This window comes from Sinocyclocheilus rhinocerous, unplaced genomic scaffold (assembly GCF_001515625.1).
Source record: "Sinocyclocheilus rhinocerous isolate Xijiao unplaced genomic scaffold, SAMN03320098_v1.1 scaffold875, whole genome shotgun sequence".
NCBI lineage: Eukaryota > Metazoa > Chordata > Actinopteri > Cypriniformes > Cyprinidae > Sinocyclocheilus > Sinocyclocheilus rhinocerous.
Window position 1 is genome coordinate 73,032 of NW_015659463.1, and position 17,376 is coordinate 90,407.

The 17,376-nt window shown below is 36.8% G+C and overlaps 2 protein-coding genes across 3 annotated transcripts; both read right to left on the minus strand.

Moving 5' to 3' along the window:
• Positions 1-685: 685 nt before the first annotated feature.
• Positions 686-4,414, minus strand: LOC107723903 (uncharacterized). The gene is made up of 3 exons (XM_016532630.1): positions 3,830-4,414; positions 2,618-2,939; positions 686-1,571 (listed from the first exon to the last, which is right to left on the minus strand). The coding sequence occupies exons 1-3, from the start codon at positions 4,323-4,325 to the stop codon at positions 1,301-1,303; spliced, it is 1,089 nt and encodes a 362-aa protein (XP_016388116.1). The 5' UTR covers positions 4,326-4,414; the 3' UTR covers positions 686-1,300.
• A 1,081-nt stretch (positions 4,415-5,495) lies between these two features.
• LOC107723925 (retinoblastoma-like protein 1) lies at positions 5,496-17,171 on the minus strand. Of its 2 annotated transcripts, none has more exons than XM_016532655.1 (22): positions 16,910-17,171; positions 15,550-15,683; positions 15,139-15,339; positions 14,894-14,958; positions 14,366-14,494; positions 13,713-13,858; positions 13,533-13,597; positions 13,194-13,380; positions 11,971-12,137; positions 11,715-11,827; positions 11,505-11,608; positions 11,169-11,306; positions 10,866-11,030; positions 10,607-10,742; positions 9,514-9,750; positions 9,244-9,434; positions 8,974-9,150; positions 8,338-8,409; positions 8,019-8,109; positions 7,442-7,590; positions 7,168-7,332; positions 5,496-6,813 (listed from the first exon to the last, which is right to left on the minus strand). In XM_016532655.1, the coding sequence occupies exons 1-22, from the start codon at positions 17,066-17,068 to the stop codon at positions 6,643-6,645; spliced, it is 3,162 nt and encodes a 1,053-aa protein (XP_016388141.1). In that variant the 5' UTR covers positions 17,069-17,171; the 3' UTR covers positions 5,496-6,642. The 2 variants fall into 2 exon arrangements, with proteins under 2 accessions (XP_016388141.1, XP_016388142.1); XM_016532656.1 differs by having other exon boundaries at positions 5,497-6,813; positions 8,025-8,109.
• Positions 17,172-17,376: the final 205 nt, after the last annotated feature.

Genomic DNA, 17,376 nt, shown 5'->3' on the forward strand with positions numbered 1-17,376 from the left:
ACAAATAACAGCATTAGGCTTCAGAACAGCCTTTTATTGTATTTTTTTGATTGAACCATTTCCCAATCTGGGGTCCACAAAGGAACTGCACAGGGTTGAGAGATAATGAAAAGCCATTATTTATTAAAAAAAATTAAAAATAAATAAATAACTTTAGAATAAAACGAATCCAAATAAAACAATTATTTAAAAAATATATTTTATTTGTTTACCTACATGTCATGTGACCATTAACTGACATCGGAGAACCATGAGCATGCAAATGTTTTGAAATATTAAATATAACTTCAAATAAATTTAAATCTCAAGAAAATAGTTTAGTTTAAAGGGATTTTACTAACAAAAATAGTTTGGGAATCCCTGCTTTTAAACAATTCTTTTTTAGTAACACTGTTGTACAGGGACCAATTCTCACTATTAACTAGTGCTCATTAGCATGCTTATTATTAACATATTGGCTGTTTATTTATACTTATAAAGCACATATTCTGCACGACCATATTCTACATCCCTAATCAATACCTAAACTTAACTACCTTAATAACTAATAATAAGCAGCAAATTAGGAGTTTATTGAGACAAAAGTCGTAGTTAATGGTTTGTCAATAGCGAGAATTGGACATTAAAATAAAGTGCGACCAAGACTTTCGCTTTTGATTTAGTTTTTTAAATACTATGTATCGGACTCAATGGCTTTCATTAATTTAATGAAAAATAATGGTAACAGACATACTCCACATTAGGAGAGTAATGTCCAGCTCACGTTAATTCCTATAGTCAACATTAAAATGTATTTGCAACACATTTTACTGCTGTAATGTGCAAAACAGAACCTTAAATGGAAAAAAAATAAAAGGTAGAGCAAGACTGTTATCCATCAGGAGTTGATTGTGAAAGTGGGTGTTACATAACAAACCAATGAATCATTTATAATAAGCCCAGTAACGTTTAGTGGATAAAATGGGGAGAATTTTGCAAAATAATGCCCCAAAAACCAACAACTGCTGGTAAACTGCCATAAAAATGAGCAAATGTTGATAAATATTCGCATATTTAAAGAAAACCCTAGACCTACCTGTTAATTTCTCTTGGACATGTCTATAGACAGCAGGAAAAATATGAAGTAACCACCTTGCCATCTACTGGTCAAAATATGTAATATGAACTACAAGGGATATGAGGTGCACAGACACATACACATTGATATTTTCCACAGTCCAGCTGAGAACATCTACATTTGCAAAGCAAGTTTTCACAGCTTGAAAGAGCAGAACAGTTAACACTCCTCTTTAGCGTTCTGTCATGGATCCTTGGCCATCTTGTGTTTCAGATACTTGATTTTGAGGGAGTAGTATTCTTCCTGAAGCTGTAAGACTACTTCCTGTCTGCGTAGCACAGACATCTCCAGATCGCTCTTTCCTGCTGAAACAGTCTCTGCTGTGTTTGGCTGGCTGTCGTTTGCACGGTTAACAGGCTGAACGTCCAACACGGGTGCAGTCTCGGCTGGAATAACGTATTTCTCCTCCTCCTCTTCCTCGTGTGAGATTGCACTTTCATTCTCAGTTTCAGCTCTGTGAAAGGGCAAAGTTGTTAAATTAGCAAAATGGTGATTGTCAGATATACACACAGGCTGAATTTCAGTTCTCTTTCATGATCAAATACATACAAAATGATGTCAAAATACCTATCTTAGGGGAGTATTCACATAAACACAGTCAGTTATGTCTTAAGTGAATGTAAACGGGAGAAAATCGTACTTGTATCAATGTACTGGATTTGTGCATTAGGTCTTAAAGTGACAGCTGCCTAATATACCTGCTGCTGTCTGTGTCTTTAATGTTAATCAAACAAAAGACAAATAGTTCTCTGATCTTTAGTGAATAACTTTAGTAGCTTTAATAAGAATCAATGTATATTTCATTCATACAGTGAATTAATTAGGCAGTGTTTCCTTCTTACATTCGATTTTTCAATTTCTTACTTGAATGCTACTGTTGAATAGAACTAATGTACTTGAAAATTGTAAATCCAAAATGTATTTTTCTTATACTGTATTGCTCAATTGTTTATTTGCATCTTTGTTGTTATTTTTAAAAACAAAGATCATTATCAAGAGATACAATTACAAAAAATAAAAAAATAAATGACATTAACAGCACAGATCGGGAATGACATGAGGGTGAAAAATCACTTCAACACATCTTTTAACCTTTGAATCTGCAAAATAATTTGCCAAAAAACATCTACATTTTGTTTATGTTACTATTACTTATTTAAGATTATTATTATTATTAAACAATGTTTTTGATTCAATTCAATTCAAGTTTATTTGTATAGCGCTTTTCACGATACAAATCGTTGCAAAGCAACTTTACAGCAAATTAAGTTTCTACAATATTTAGTGGTAGCTTATCAGTGGTGACTGACTGAAATAAATCTGAAACTTATTTTAAATATAAAATTAACCCTAATTCAAAATGTATATACTAATGTAGTTTTTTAATAATATAATACTAAAATAACTTTTTGACAACATTATCATGCCGAGTTGGACACGACTTATTGATTAGAGTGTAACTAGGAAACAAAACATGTCATCAGAGGTTTGTGCTCATACCCTGGCGAGTCGTACGGTGCCATGTAGCTAGTGCTTGGAAAACTAGAGCGTCCTTGGTTGTGAAGAGCATGTCTGTGGTAAGATGGAAGTGAAGGCAGAGATGGGCGCTGAATAAACTCCTTTAAGAGGTTCCCTTGAAACTCCATCATCTCCTTCCACATGGCCATAAGACTCGCTCGTTCCTCCTTCTGCTCTTCTCTGGCTTCCCTTCGCAAGCGTTCCTCATACTCCCTCTGGTTTTGCACGTCGAGAGGTTCTTGATCTCTCACAGAGTCGCTAATGGAATGTTTTTTGGCCTTCTTCCTCACAGGTTGAGCAACAACTAAAAATATGAACACAGTAGTCAGTTATGTACATCATCATTCATGTTCAGGTAAAGTAGGGATTCCCAAATATTTTTGTCCCCCTTTGACTTAAAATATTTTCTTGAATTTCCCCCCTGTGATTTTAAATGAATATTTCAATCATTAAACACTATGTCAAAACATATTTAATGGTCACATGACATGCAGGCAAACAAAATATTTTAATTTTATTGTTAAAATTGTAACAAAATTTTACTAAGTGTTTTACTTATTTTAAAATTGACATGTTTATGATTTAATCAATCACTAGCTTTATATGAACTCATGAAACCTTGAGTTAAATCAACAATTGTCCCATTTTAAGCTACAAAGCATAAAAAAACTGTGATGTCTGATTTGCAAATTTTGAATAAGATCTTTTTAATTATTCAAACACATCCGAAAGGAAATTTTAAAACACTGTAATATTATTTAAAAAAAATGCTAAATTACTATTTTATGTCTTGTAAAGATGATGATAACTGGACATTACCTGTGGAATTAAACATGTAAATAAGGTAGTATAACAAAAAGGTAGTTGCATACTGTTAACTGTAGTAACATACTACATTGTTACAAGCTACTTTAAATAAAACTGTACATACTGTGTATGGAGTGGTACGCATAAAGCAGGTATTGTATTTGAAACAGCCTCCCCTTGACTTATTTGTTGTAAACAAAAAAATTATAGAACAAATTAACATGCAAATTAGGTGATTTTACATCAATGTTTGCACAGCTTTTGTCGTGTATACTGCACACCGTTTCGCATACTATGTTTGTAGTACGCGAGATGCAGTGAAGATGCAAGTGAAGTCATGTGGCCATAAAGTAGCACATCTTTCTATTTGACACATTATTAACACACCGTCTGTCATGTCATCCGTCTCCTCTTCATGACCGACTGACACCTCGATGTCTGTGGATCTGCTCTCGTTTCTCGCGTCCTCGATGGATGTACTCTGGGGCTCTTCGAGTTTGACGTTATTATGAACTGTTAAAGCGTCTGTGGAGCGGTTGCTGCCCCAGATGGACTTGCAGAGATCATAGTAATTCCAGTACACTCTGCCGTGGCCGTTGTTTTTGTGATGCTCGTGTATTTTCAGGAACTTCTGCTTGAGTGTTTTCAGTTTGGTGGTGACCTGTCGCTTGGTTCTGTGGATCCCTTGCGTCCGCAGAAGCCTTGATATTTCAGCGTAAATTAGAGAGTCGCGAACCGTTCCGCTGATTTGCCTACTGATTTCTTCGTCCTGTCGGATGTACAGCAGCGCCCTCGTCTCGGTGTCCGTCCAGTTTCTTTCTACTGACATTTCTTCATACATTTCGCGGCGCGGAAATCTTGGAAAATCACGTAAAGAGTTCATTTACACAGCAGCATCAGTTGATTCTCCGCTCGCGCGTCACGTAGGCCTGCGAGTACATGACGTATGTGCGTCACTCGGTCTGAGCTTTGTGATTGGCTCAGAGTCGCTGGCCGCGGCAGCCCTCTAGCGTCAGTGCGTCCGAAAGTTACTTCAAATGTCATAAAGCGCTCATTTTTCCGTATGTAATGAATGGTACACCACCATGCACTTTATGGAAAATAACGAGAGATTTTGGACACAGTTATGGTTTTTATATTGATTTTCAATTACAACGTAGTAGACATATTTGTGACCCTGGACCACAAAATCAGTCATAAGGGTCAATTTTTTGAAAGTGCGATTTATAAATCATCTGAAAGCTGAATAAATTAGATTGCTATTGATGTATGGTTTGTTAGGATAGGACATAATTTGGTCGAGATACAACTATTAGAATATCTGGAATCTGAGGGTGCAAAAAAATCGAAATATTGAGAAAATCACCTTTAAAGTTGTTCAAATGAAGTTCTTAGCGATGCATATTACTAATCAAAAATTAAGTTTTGATATATTTAAGGTAGGAAATGACCTAATATCTACAAAATATCTTAATGGAACATGATCTTTACTTAATATCCTAATGATTTTTGGCATAAAAGAAAATTCGATAATTTTGACCCATACAATGTATTGTTGGCTATTGCTACAAATATACCTGTTACTTATGACTAGTTTTGTGTCCAGGGTCACATTTTAGTAACAAAATTAAGACCAAAATCATTCAATAAACGTGTTGAAATGAGCTTAAGTGGTCAATAAATAAATACATAAATAATTGATATCCTATCTCAGGGTCATTGTGCAGAAGTTGCACATAATTGTGCAATTTCACTTACACATAATTAAAACTTTCAATTGTCAACTTTCTTATCCAACTTAGGCTTGTACTTGGATCCGATTCCTCCATAACACAAGTATTCTACATTTTTAGATCAGAACTGGAGAAATGAGCTAAAAACAGTGTCTAATCATATCTTCTAATGCAAGTGCAGCGTCAAGTCATAATAAGGAAAAAAATTCTTTGAGAATTGATAAAAGGTTTTATTATGTACATGCTAAGGCACTCACTGCAGAACTGACCAACAGCTGATTGATCAAACCAACAATTACAATAAAGCTAAATTACAAACAGTCAATGGAAAGAAAAAAAAAAAAAAGTACAAAGGCATTATTTTGTGGAAAAACAATGCAGAGAATTATTTCTAAGCTTAAAATATGGAGTTTGTATAAACAAACATAAAATAAGTATTTCAGAGAACATACAAAGCACCAACTGCAAAGAGATCAACAGTGTTGGACATCAGAGATAGAGTTAGATGAAGGCAAAAGAACATAATGGATAAAATAAACATTTGTACAAGAATAAAACTGCAATCCCAAATTAACCGACAATACTGAGAAATACAGATACAGCTAGCTATAGCACTGATCACATGATTCAAAGAAAACCCCATTTCACTTCCACCTCATCGAGCATGTGACCAATAAATGTCAATGAAATAACATGAGCTGAACCAAATAATACAATTACACCTGTATCACTGTTAAACAAACAGTGTTGGAAAAAGTTATTTGTACGCCACATGAGCAAGATGCTAAATGCACTGTAAACATGACCATTTCAGGAAACAGAACACTGTTTTGAGAAAATACATGAAACTTTAAAGAGAAATATTACAATTAATTGAGAGGTGTAGATACCACACATCTGAATATAAAACTGCACAGAGGATCTGCAGGATGGTTGCGGAACTTTAATACGACCATTGGCAGGTTCACCAAAAACACACAAAAATCTAAACAAAAAGAAAAAAGATTAAATTTGCCCAGTGCATTGTGCCAGTAAATAACTTGATTAAAATACAATAAAAATATACTAATATATCTGGGAGATTATGGGAGATTCTACTGCAAAAACGATAGTCACGTGACACTCGATTGAGAAAACAACAGCTACAGAATACCTCTGTAATAACGTAAGAAATTATTCATTATGAAAGCATGATACATGATTCGGTATAAATCGATTAAGTTTATACCAATCTCCCTGATATTCAGAAATCCTGGTGTGATATAAAAAAAAAAAAAAATCTTGTCATGATAACGCGTGATGGTTTTTGGCTTTGCTATTGTTCGGTGACATAATTAATGTGCTTTATTCTGAACAGATATGAGACTGATTGTCGCATCTCTCTACATCCTGGAGTCGTTGAGCAGCACATAGGAAGAGTTTTTTGGCTTTATATTGGGTCTGTAAGGAGACTGGGCATCCCACAGCTTAGAGACTCGCTCTCTCGCTGACCACATCCTGCAGGCGTTTGAGCAGCACGTCGTCGTTCTCTTGCCGCAGGCATTTAGATGGAGACTCGGTCTCATCACCTTCCATGGTGAACGCCCGCTTCTTGCTCACCCCACCCTGACGGATCATCTGGTTTATGTCACTCAGCTCCTGAAGAGAAACAGGAAGCAGAAGGCTTTTAGGTCCACAGCTATAACTGGAAAAACTTACAGTGTGAGCATTCAAATGTAAAAAGACACAAAATTGGAATTAATTGATTTTTAATTGAATAAAAATGTAACAATCAGTTATACTGACTATGATAATACCCAGCTGCATTGTGTGTATTTCATTGTATATATGGACATTCTTCAGAACACCTTCTTTTGTGTTCAACAGAAGTCAGTCATACAGATTTGGAGTGACGTGGATGTGTAAATTATTACAAGTTAAAATTTTTCATTAAATATTCCGTTAAGGGAATTGTTACCGTTGATGCTTGTGACATCCTGTAGTTTGACTAACCTTTGATGGGCTGCCAGTGAACTTGTACGTGTAGGCAGTACTGGGTGTGAGACTTGAGCAGTTTTTATGAGGAGAGACAAAGATGGAGTGTCTCTGAGATACACGGCGAGGAGAGAGAGGCTGAGCGCGAACCGACGGGAACGGAGATAACGGAGGAGCCTCCATCTTTATAGAGAAAGAGGGAGAAAGAGTCAAATACTTTTTCCAAATTATAAAAAAAAAAAAAATTTTTTTATTAAGACAATTTTCAAAAGAAACAAAGTAATACACCAACCTTGTTATCAAGTGTGGAATGTGCATATTTGAGAGCGAATGATTTCATCTTTAGCACATAAACAGAGTTGTAGAACTGGATGAGGTCTCCTCTTTCCTCTGATTCGCTGTCAGCCTCTGTTGTGTTTGCCTGTTCCGTCCTCTCATTGGCTGTAAACACAAACAAATAAATAAAAATATTTTAAAATGCAATAAAAAAAATTAAATAAAAAAAAGAGACTTTTGCCAACATCAAAATCAAATAGGTATACATTACACACACATTCAAAAGTTTGGGATTGGTAACATTATGTTTTTGAAAGAAGTCTCTTCTGCTCACCAAGGCTGAATATAGTTTCTATTTGTATATATTTTAAAATGTAATTTATTCCTGTGATGCACAGCTGAATTTTCAGCATCATTAGTGTTACAAAGTATCTTAAATGTCACATGATCCTTCAGAAATCATTCTAATACGATGATTTGCTGCTCAAGAAACACCAACAGTGTGTAATATTTTTGTGGAAACTGGTACATTTTCTTCAGTAATATATTGTGCATTAGAAAAAAAAAGGATAAAGAAACATTTAGGACATTATCCTTACACTGTTCTGCCGGCGGATCCACTTCCATGTTCTCATCTGTCTGCTGCTCTCTGGGACGCCGATTCAGTAAAACACTGCGGTACACCTACAAACACACCAACAAGATGTTGTGGATGCTGACACACCAAAGCCTCATATGTGCTGTCATCATAGCTCAAACTCCCAAGGTTTTTGACATAAGGAAGCTGGAGCGAACAGACATTGTGTACCTTTGACATTTGTGCATTTCTACATTAAGCACATGCACAAACAACAACAACAAAAAAAAAGTAACAGTTGCAGGTTTGGAAAGACTAAGACTGTTGATACTCACGTGACTGTTGGCTTGAGGTTGGGTTCGGTAGCATTTCATAATGTCCTGAAAAGTGTGCTCTTCTTTTGTGATCTGCAGAAGCAGCAAACAAGCCACAAAAAAAAAAACATTTAAATGAAAATCACTTAAGAGATAATTCTGCTTAATGGACACAAGCAAAAGTTTGGGTCAATATTTTTTTTAAGTAGTAAATTTTTTTATTAAGCAAGGACTGTTTTTAACATTGATAATAATAGGAAATGTGTTTTTTTTTTTAGCAAATCAGTATATTAAAATTATTTCTGAAGTATCATGTGACACTTAAGACTGGAGTAATGATGCTGAAAATTCAGCTTTGCATCACAGGAATATTTACACAATTACACTTTGAAATATATTAAAATAGAAAACACTTTTTTTAAAAATTGTAATAATATTTCACAATATTTCTGTATTTTTACTACAAATATAAATGTATATAAATAAGTGCAAGTGTGTATCCATGCCTTGGTGAGAAAAATTTATTTGAAGAAGAAAAAAAAAAAAAACATTAAATAAATTCTTGGACACTAAAATTTGAAAGGTAGTGTAGTTCTTGCTGTAACTCGGCACAACAGCGTTGCAGTAGCCCTTCTCTCCACATTTGAAAAGCCATACCTTTGATATAATGTAGACGGCACAGAGCAGCAGCTGGTCCAGGTGCCTGTCCTTCATCAGGTCAGTGCAGTGCAGCAGCGAGTGCTCAAAACACGTCCAGATCTTCCCTCGCAGCTCTGATGAGATATCCAGCTTCAGACACAGGTCTCGCAGACGCACGCTGGCTAAATGATACACCTGAATGGACAAGCAACAGCATATATGCACTTCCACTAACAAAGATCTTCATTCAAGAGCAGGTGTAAAAAAGCCCAGCACACATTTCCTCACCTTCCTGAAGAAGAGGGCGAGGGATCCAGTGCGGCGGGGTCTGTTGACGACCGGAGGCTGTGCGTCGGAGCTGGCGGGTGGAGCTGCGGTTCGGCGGGGGGAGGCCGTCAGTAAGAATTGAGCGGTGAGGGGGCTCATATCATTGGCCTGAATTTGGATGACTGTGATGCCGCCCGTCTCGTTCTTTACCACTGAAGGATGAGGAAACATCACGTCAACAAAAACAGAATTTGTTTGCGTATAAATGTCAACAAGAAACAAAAGTGGTACCTGGCAGTGGAATGGTGAGCTGCTGGCCGTTTCCGGTGGCCATGGAGAGGACAGTCGTTGTGGCTGTGGTGTTCTGGTTGTGTTCTGTGCTGTTGGGAATGATTTTGATGGGAGTGACTGAGATTCTTTTCACTGGGGACTGTGGTGGAGGATCGTCACCAAACAAGCGTCTCTTAGCGCTGCCGGCTGCAGGTGAGCTGTAGCGGTCGTGGAGATAGATGGGAGACTGAGGGAAGTCTAAGAGAGAAAGAAATATTATCCATATGAGTACATCTTATTCAATATTCAAAGAAACACACAGACATATAAACAAATAGACTGCAAGCCACAAAAAGATTTAAAAAGTTTGAGACTTCCATCTTACCATCTTTTTCTACATTATTATTGCATTGCTCATTGCTACAGTAAGTATATTCTTTTCAAAACTGTTTACACTCTAGTTCATACATATGGTTAAAATGTATTGTTACTTCAGTCACAGTCTTTTTTTTTGCTCTGTGGAAAAAAAAAATCAGGTCTGAAGGAGTAAAAATAAGATGAATAATAAAAACAATTAAGAATTGTTTGCCTTTTTTAGTCCATTTCTGTTCTGCTTTGAGGTCATCTGTATGCTTGCAAATAATTTTACAAAAGGTAGCATTTTACAATAAGGTTCAATTTCTTAACATTAGTTAACAGGAACTAACAATTAAAAATACTTGTAAAGCATTTATTAATCTCAGTTAATATTAATTTCAATGTTTACCAACACATTACTAAAGTTCAAAGTTGTATCTGTCAATATTAATTAATGGCCGTGAGCTAACATGAACTAACGTTAACAAAGATTAATAAATACTGTAAGAATGTATTGCTCATTGTTAGTTAATGCATTAAATAATGCCAACTAATGGACCTTATTTTAAAGTGTTACCTAAATTAAAAAATTGTAATATTTCATATGTGCATTAATGTATGCATTTTAAAATGGTAAATGGACCAAATATATTCCTAATCATTTTTGTTCAAATGCTCTCTGGAATGTCCCTCTCCTTTAATATTATACACATTCATGGAGTCTCATAGTCTAGCCTTATTTTGAGATGTGTGGCACCTTTGCGTGCGCTGGAGCCCAGGCCTGTGCGGACCTCCCTGATGCGAGGGTGGATGATGGGAGATAGCGCCACCAATGGGAGGTGAGTGGGACCGCCTGCATTGTTGCCCGTGTCAAAATTACTGGGAAAATTCACCTAAGAATCAAATACAAAACAGGTTATATTCTGTCATTTAATTGTCCTCAACGATCCTATTTAAAATTTCACAATAAAGTCACCCTATAAAGTGGTTTTGTGTGTGCGCGTGTATGCATGTACCTCTTCTACAGTGGGGACTTTATTATTAGCGTTATTGAGTGCTGTCCACAGGGCCGAGTCTCTGGTCCAGGCTTTGCTTTCCAGCACCTGCTCCTCTATACTGTTCAAATGTTTCACCATGTCTCGGGACAAACCCTCCTCGGAGCGGATGAACACCTCAATCACCTACACAAACGCATGTACATTTGCTTTAGTACTTCAAAATAAACAGTTTTCTTTAAAGGACTTAACAGTTTGTTGTGATTTTTTTCTATAGACATCAAAATCTACTGCAACGTGATGCAATAGTACACCGTTCTGTACCTTGTAAAAGTAGAATGGCGGGATCTGAAAGATTTCTAGTATCCAGGGGAATGTTCTTTGAGAGCTGTACGCAAAAAGCACCACCTCCAGACAGCACGCCAACAGGGAGCAATGGAGCACCTCCTGCTCCAACAGGACCTGATAGAGATCAGGAGAAGAGAGGAAGAGGTGAGACAAAAAGCAGAAAGTAAGAGCTGTAGATATAAAACACAAAAATAACATCTGGCAAAAATCCATTTTCCTCTTTCGGTTTGGTGATAAATACACATTAGTTGGCATCAGGGCGAATGGTTTTTACTAGTGCATTTATCAAGTTTAGCAGTTACACTGACTTACCGCCATGTCTTTCCCTTGTAATCTCTTCATCTCTTGAGTCATGATATTCTCCAGGATCTTAAAGTACAAGATCTCCGCTAGCTTCAGACGATTCTCTGCAAAATCTACACGCAAGAACCAGCACTTACTTACAAGATGAAATATGAGGCTTTCATAACAGTCGCCTAAATTAAACATCTTTTTGTGTTTTTGATGTGCAGTATATCTGACCCATATGTGCTCCTGGCAGGTCATCTGTGGGTTTGGTGTAGGCCTGTTTAAACCTCTCTCCCGTGGTCTTCACACGGTTCAGAATGGATTCAGTGGGATTTCGAGAGCAGGAACTATAAAAACATGGTGAAAATAACATTCTTCAAAACTCTAAGAAAACAGACTGAAGACTGAGGGCCATCATGCATACTTGGATGCACATGCATATCATGTCTAATTTCTATTTGTGGGTGGTTTGATTTTGGCAGATACTTACTTAAAGATGTGGACCAGAGCATCGCTTGGAGCATTTCGGAGGCCGGACACCATGCTCTGCAGTCGACTCACACTTTGGGTAGCTGAGGAAACGGGGGTGACCAGCACCTCTTTCTCCTTCAGATACCGTCGACCCGTTAGAGGCGTAGAGGGAGCAAGGGAACGCATCTGTGCAAAAACACAGCAGGATGAGGAAAATGTTTGGAGTCAGTAAGACTTTTTTTTAAAGAATACTTTTATTCAGCAAGGACACATTAAATTCAAAGAATCCTGAAAATGTTATCATGGTTTCCACAGAAATACTAAGCTGCATAACAGTTTTCAACATTGATGATGATAATAATACATTTTTCTTCAGTAGCAATTAGCATATTCTGAAGGATCATTTGACACTGAAGACTGGAGTAATATTTCAGGCTAAGATCGACAATTAGCTAGGGATGCAACGATTATAGATTTTGTTGGTACGATTATTGTCTGAGGAATAATCACGGTTTCACGATTATGACGATTATTATGCATTTATTCATTTCACAAAATTATTAATGTATAAAATCACATGGACACTCTTTAGATAATAAAGTGTTATTTATTGCTGCCTTTAGAATAACAAATAACAGTAACCAATAATACAGCACAAAATAATAATAATAATAATAATAATAATAATAAAGGCAAACAAAATATTTCCAATTGGAATTAAAAAGGTGACCTCTGCTCTGTAAACATCCATGTCAGTATTTCCATTTTGAAAATAACTAATGAAAATAGATCACAAAAGTATTTAGTGTTTTCAGTTTGTACATTCTTTACATTTCTTTTGGACCCGAGGCAGAAAACTGGAAACATGGTGAAAAAAAAAAATCTTGTTGGTTTTTACTTATGAATAATACTACAACAGGGATAGTAAATAAAGTTAATGAAGTAGCCTATTATTAATATACGACTAATATTAACTTTATTTGTCCCACAGGGGAATTGTCTCTGATAAGCACAGCATTTTAAGCAGGTGCACCGCTAGTGTAACTTTGTTTTCGTTTTGCGCACGTTGCAACTGTTCCGTTCTGTGCAACAGAAACACTCGGTGTAGTGGAGGCTTTACGATTAATTAACCGTGACATTTTAAAGCGCGGTTAATTCTGAAACCGGTTAATCGCTGCATCCCTACAATTAGCATGATAAATGTTACTTTAATGTGGCAGCAGTGAAAGAAATCTTCAGTACCTTCTCAAAGTGCTGCTGAAGGTTGTTCTCCACCTGCATGCGGGCGGATAGTTGACCTGATGGAGGCTCAGCGGTGGCCTTGCGAGGTGTGCCGATCTCCTCGTCTGCGTCGGCCCCCAAAAACACTCGCTCATCAAAATCCCCCACAGTCAAAACATATTCCTCATACTCACGATTTATGGATTTACTGGGGGGAAAAAACAATATTCATATACAAGTACTTATTGAAATAAGGCATTTCATTTTATGCTTTAATGTTTTTGTTTAAATGCAAAATTGCTGGAAATGCCAAAAAGAACAAAAAAACGATTATACAGAAAATTCAAGGCATATACTTACTTGTTGTCTTGGAAATTTGGAGTATCCAGTAATTCAGTCAGTGTCTCAGCATCACCTTTTAATATCTGTGAAAAATAAGGGAATATTTTTTAGAATATGGCAAGCATGACCAAGCTGTAAACAATCATGATGTTCTTGCAGTGTAGATTGGTTGTAAAAGTGTGTGTGTGTGTTCCTCACTTTTTTCTCAAACAGTGTCTTTATGTAGGGTTTGAAGTAGTGCTCCTTTATGCCTTTGGCCTCCACCACCAACCCATCATGCAGCTCACACAACTTGTCAATGACACAGGGCATTTCTTCCAAGTTTTCTGTATCCTTCGGCAGTCCTAAAGAGAGGTGAGCAAAAGACTATAAATGAAGCATTTACAACAACGCAACCTACTAATCTGATCATAAATTAATATTTTTCAATGAAAAAAGATTTCAGTTCATATTTCAGTCCTAAATTGCGGCATCTGTATACTAATATACTCCTAAACGCTGATTACAACAAGTAGACTGAAACAGTGTTATTGTGATATAACTGTGATGTTCTGTGGCCTGACCCATGTTCCTGTTTCAACAGATAATACGGGAAAGAAAACAGATCTTAAATTATTTCATTGGGTCATTGATGAACAGATATAAGTTGTAGTGTTTTAAATTAACTACAACTTCACATATTCAGTCAATATTCCAAAACTAAGTGCACTGCCTTGCAAGTAACTCCTCTAATGCAATCAATGGACTCACTTGTAACTCTGTCTGCCTTCTCAAGGATAATGACTTGTAAACAGAAAATCAACAATTAATCAAGGAAACATTCTCTCACAGCGAGACGAAGGGAGTTTTACCTCTGAAGTATTGATTGATGAGATCTTTCTTGTTGGAACACATGAGAGCGTTGCAAAACACCAGGTCCAGACAGCAGAGCAGGAGGTGATAGGAGTTGACCAGGTCATCTCCAATCATACGGAAATTACCTGAAATAAAGCAGACATCATGTCATGAGTTTACTTTAGCATTCAGAACGCTTAAGATAAGTCAACCAGAAACTTTTGCCAAATCATTCAGAATTAGAGATGCACATATGTAAAAATACACTACTGTTCAAAAGTTTGGAGTCATCATTATTGAAAAATCCTTCAAAAACGTTTAAAAATCTTACCAATCCCAAACTTTTAAAAATACATGGTTTTTACTTTTGTTTGATGGTAAACCTTCACAAATTTATTCATTCATTATGGCTGTGAAATAATTAACAGATTTTTTATTTTACGTAGTTAATAGCATTATATGACACAGACTGTGTAAGTAGGCTTATCTAAACCATACTGACGGTCTAAAGTTTAAACAGGGAAGGCTTCTTTTAGTCTAATTACCTTTTGTATACACAAAGAGAGTCCAACAGAACTTGAAGACGTCACTGATGTGGCATGGAAGACGCCTATAAAGAAAGAAGTATATATATATATATATATATATATATATATAAAATGTGTTACATGATACAATGATTAATCACATATCTGCTGATAATGCCTTCATGAAGAGTATTTACATATATGTTACCATTTACTTTTTCAAAAGAAAGCTAAGAAAGGAGAGAAAAGGCAGGCAGATTTACCGGTGCTTGCGGCTTCTAGGCAGCCGGGGAGGTTCACCCTGAGGATTCTGAAACATGTCCAGAAATATTGGCTCAAATTTACGAAAAATCACTGTCGACACTTCGAAATTGCGCTCTAGTCGACCTATGCGGCTGCGGAAATCCTGAGAGAGGTTCGACATGTCTGACCATTTCTTCATCTTGCTGAAGAACTGAATCAAACTAGAGGAAAAAAAGAGCATAACAACACTCACATCTTAATACAAACACCTCCATTTATTACAAATGAAAATCCTTGAATGCATAAAATAAATGCTCTAGCCATTGTTTCTCTTCTTACTCAAACTCAAACTTTTCCATTAAATAAACTTAAATTACAGGAGAAGACGCCCATCCCACAGGTATCTGTCCATGTCTGTTCGAGATCCTTACCTGAGCTTCGCCGAGCGCAGGATCCTTGTAAGGGAAACGCCGTTGCCCTCCATCACACCCCGTCCCACAGTGGGGATGGAGCTCTTCCTACAGGCAGCATACAGAGAGCAGGCCAGCCAGTGAACGACATCACCCTGAGACAACCAAACACATAACACAAATCAACACATGCACAGGAACATATCACACAGAGATGAATTAACCCTAAAGCCCACCGTATCATGAGATACATTCATTTCTAAAGCCTCTAAATTATCAACATATCCAGAGCCTTGCTGAAAAACCTACTGCATGCCTTCTGTCGTATGATTGAAAGTTGACACTTTTTTTAGGCCTTTTAGTATAATTGTAAAAATGATCACCTTCAGGTTGTGGTTAACACATCTGTGATTACTGTGACTGCATTCGGTTATAACATATGTAAACTTCCTGTGTATATTGTCTATTCCTCGTGTATACTGTATATATAGTGTATACTGTGTGTCTTGAGTAAAATGCATGCATTGTTATTTATAGGTTATATACTGTCAATTGTACACATGTTGTGTTGTTTATACTGCCATGTTACAGAGACATGCACCTAAGAATTTCACCGCCGGTACATCTGTGTACACAAATTTTATTTGATTTTTGCTGTCAAATCTAACGATTTTTTTTATGAAGCAAACAAAAACATTATTTGATTTATCAATCATTACTGTATTGCATTACATGTCTTTTCCCCACAATAAAAAACTATTGAGCTTTGATCATAAAACTAAGCATTTAAATATCATCTCACTGAGACTCTACAATTCTGTTATAAAGATCTAACATTATTTCATGTCAGTTTTTACAAGGTTAAGCTTGAATAAAATGAACACCACTTGTATCTTTAATCTACAGAAGTCTGACAGATCTAACATCTAGCAGTCAGTGAGAAAAAATGCATCTTTCCCAGCATTCCCTTAAATGACTTCCTCGTCTTCTCTTTGTGATTGTCATGTGACATATCAGGGAACCCTCAGTCATTTCTGAAGCGTTTTAAACGGTATTAATCTGGTGTATCTTTGGACACTTTTTAGCGTAACATAATACATGGACACTAATTAGTGTAACATAATATCCCGGTACAACTATAGTATTTTCGATATGTAACGTTACTATGGTAGTATAATTGTATTCATACCAAGGTACCATATTCGCATACCGTGGTACTTCAGAGAAATCCAGTGTGAATGTCATTACGTTACTAGTAAGTTAAGCTACTGGTTATTTTGACTATGTGTCTGTATGAACACACAGACGAGCTGAAGGCAGGGGGAAGGCATCAGCTGTTCCTGTTGTTTGGTCGTTGTGTGAATGTGAATTAAAGTCGCACCTCTAGCGTGTAAGTGTTCCAGATGGAGCTGAAGTTCTCAAGCGCTTCTGCTGCCGTCTCTTCGTCCATATTGAGCTCCTGACAAAGCGCCTCAAGATTGCTCCGAATCGAACCATCGGCTGATTTAACGGACTCCGTATCCGTTTCATCTCCACGCATTGCTGGAATCCGTTCAAATCCGTTAATGTCCAAAGAAAGGTGTTTTTAGGTAAAACACGGAGTTGACCCGGAGCGCCGCTAACCTCCTGATGCTATCCCACAATGCCGAGACATGCGAATGGCGCGAAAACGGGCTCCTCTCAGCCAATGGGCGAACAGGAGTAGATGGCGTCATTTCAACAACAAAGACGACAGCCAGGAAGCATGGAGGATTTAAACTTCCTCACAGTGTTTACCAAAGCGTTACATAAAATATGAAGAACACAAACACAATATAATAAGCTCCGGCTTTAAACTAAAGTCGGCCG

What these genes read in the sequence shown, in the direction of transcription:
- LOC107723925 (XM_016532655.1), bottom strand. Translation starts at nt 17,068, where the DNA reads ATGCGTGGAGATGAAACGGATACGGAGTCCGTTAAATCAGCCGATGGT. An exon ending in TACAAGGGAAAGACATGGCG is followed by an intron (nt 11,307 to 11,504) that starts GTAAGTCAGTGT and finishes GATCTCTATCAG; the next exon opens with GTCCTGTTGGAGCAGGAGGT. An exon ending in GGGCTCCAGCGCACGCAAAG is followed by an intron (nt 9,751 to 10,606) that starts GTGCCACACATC and finishes TTTCTCTCTTAG; the next exon opens with ACTTCCCTCAGTCTCCCATC.
- LOC107723903 (XM_016532630.1), bottom strand. Translation starts at nt 4,325, where the DNA reads ATGAACTCTTTACGTGATTTTCCAAGATTTCCGCGCCGCGAAATGTAT. An exon ending in GACGGATGACATGACAGACG is followed by an intron (nt 2,940 to 3,829) that starts GTGTGTTAATAA and finishes TCATATTTTTAG; the next exon opens with TTGTTGCTCAACCTGTGAGG. An exon ending in GCACCGTACGACTCGCCAGG is followed by an intron (nt 1,572 to 2,617) that starts GTATGAGCACAA and finishes GCCCTTTCACAG; the next exon opens with AGCTGAAACTGAGAATGAAA.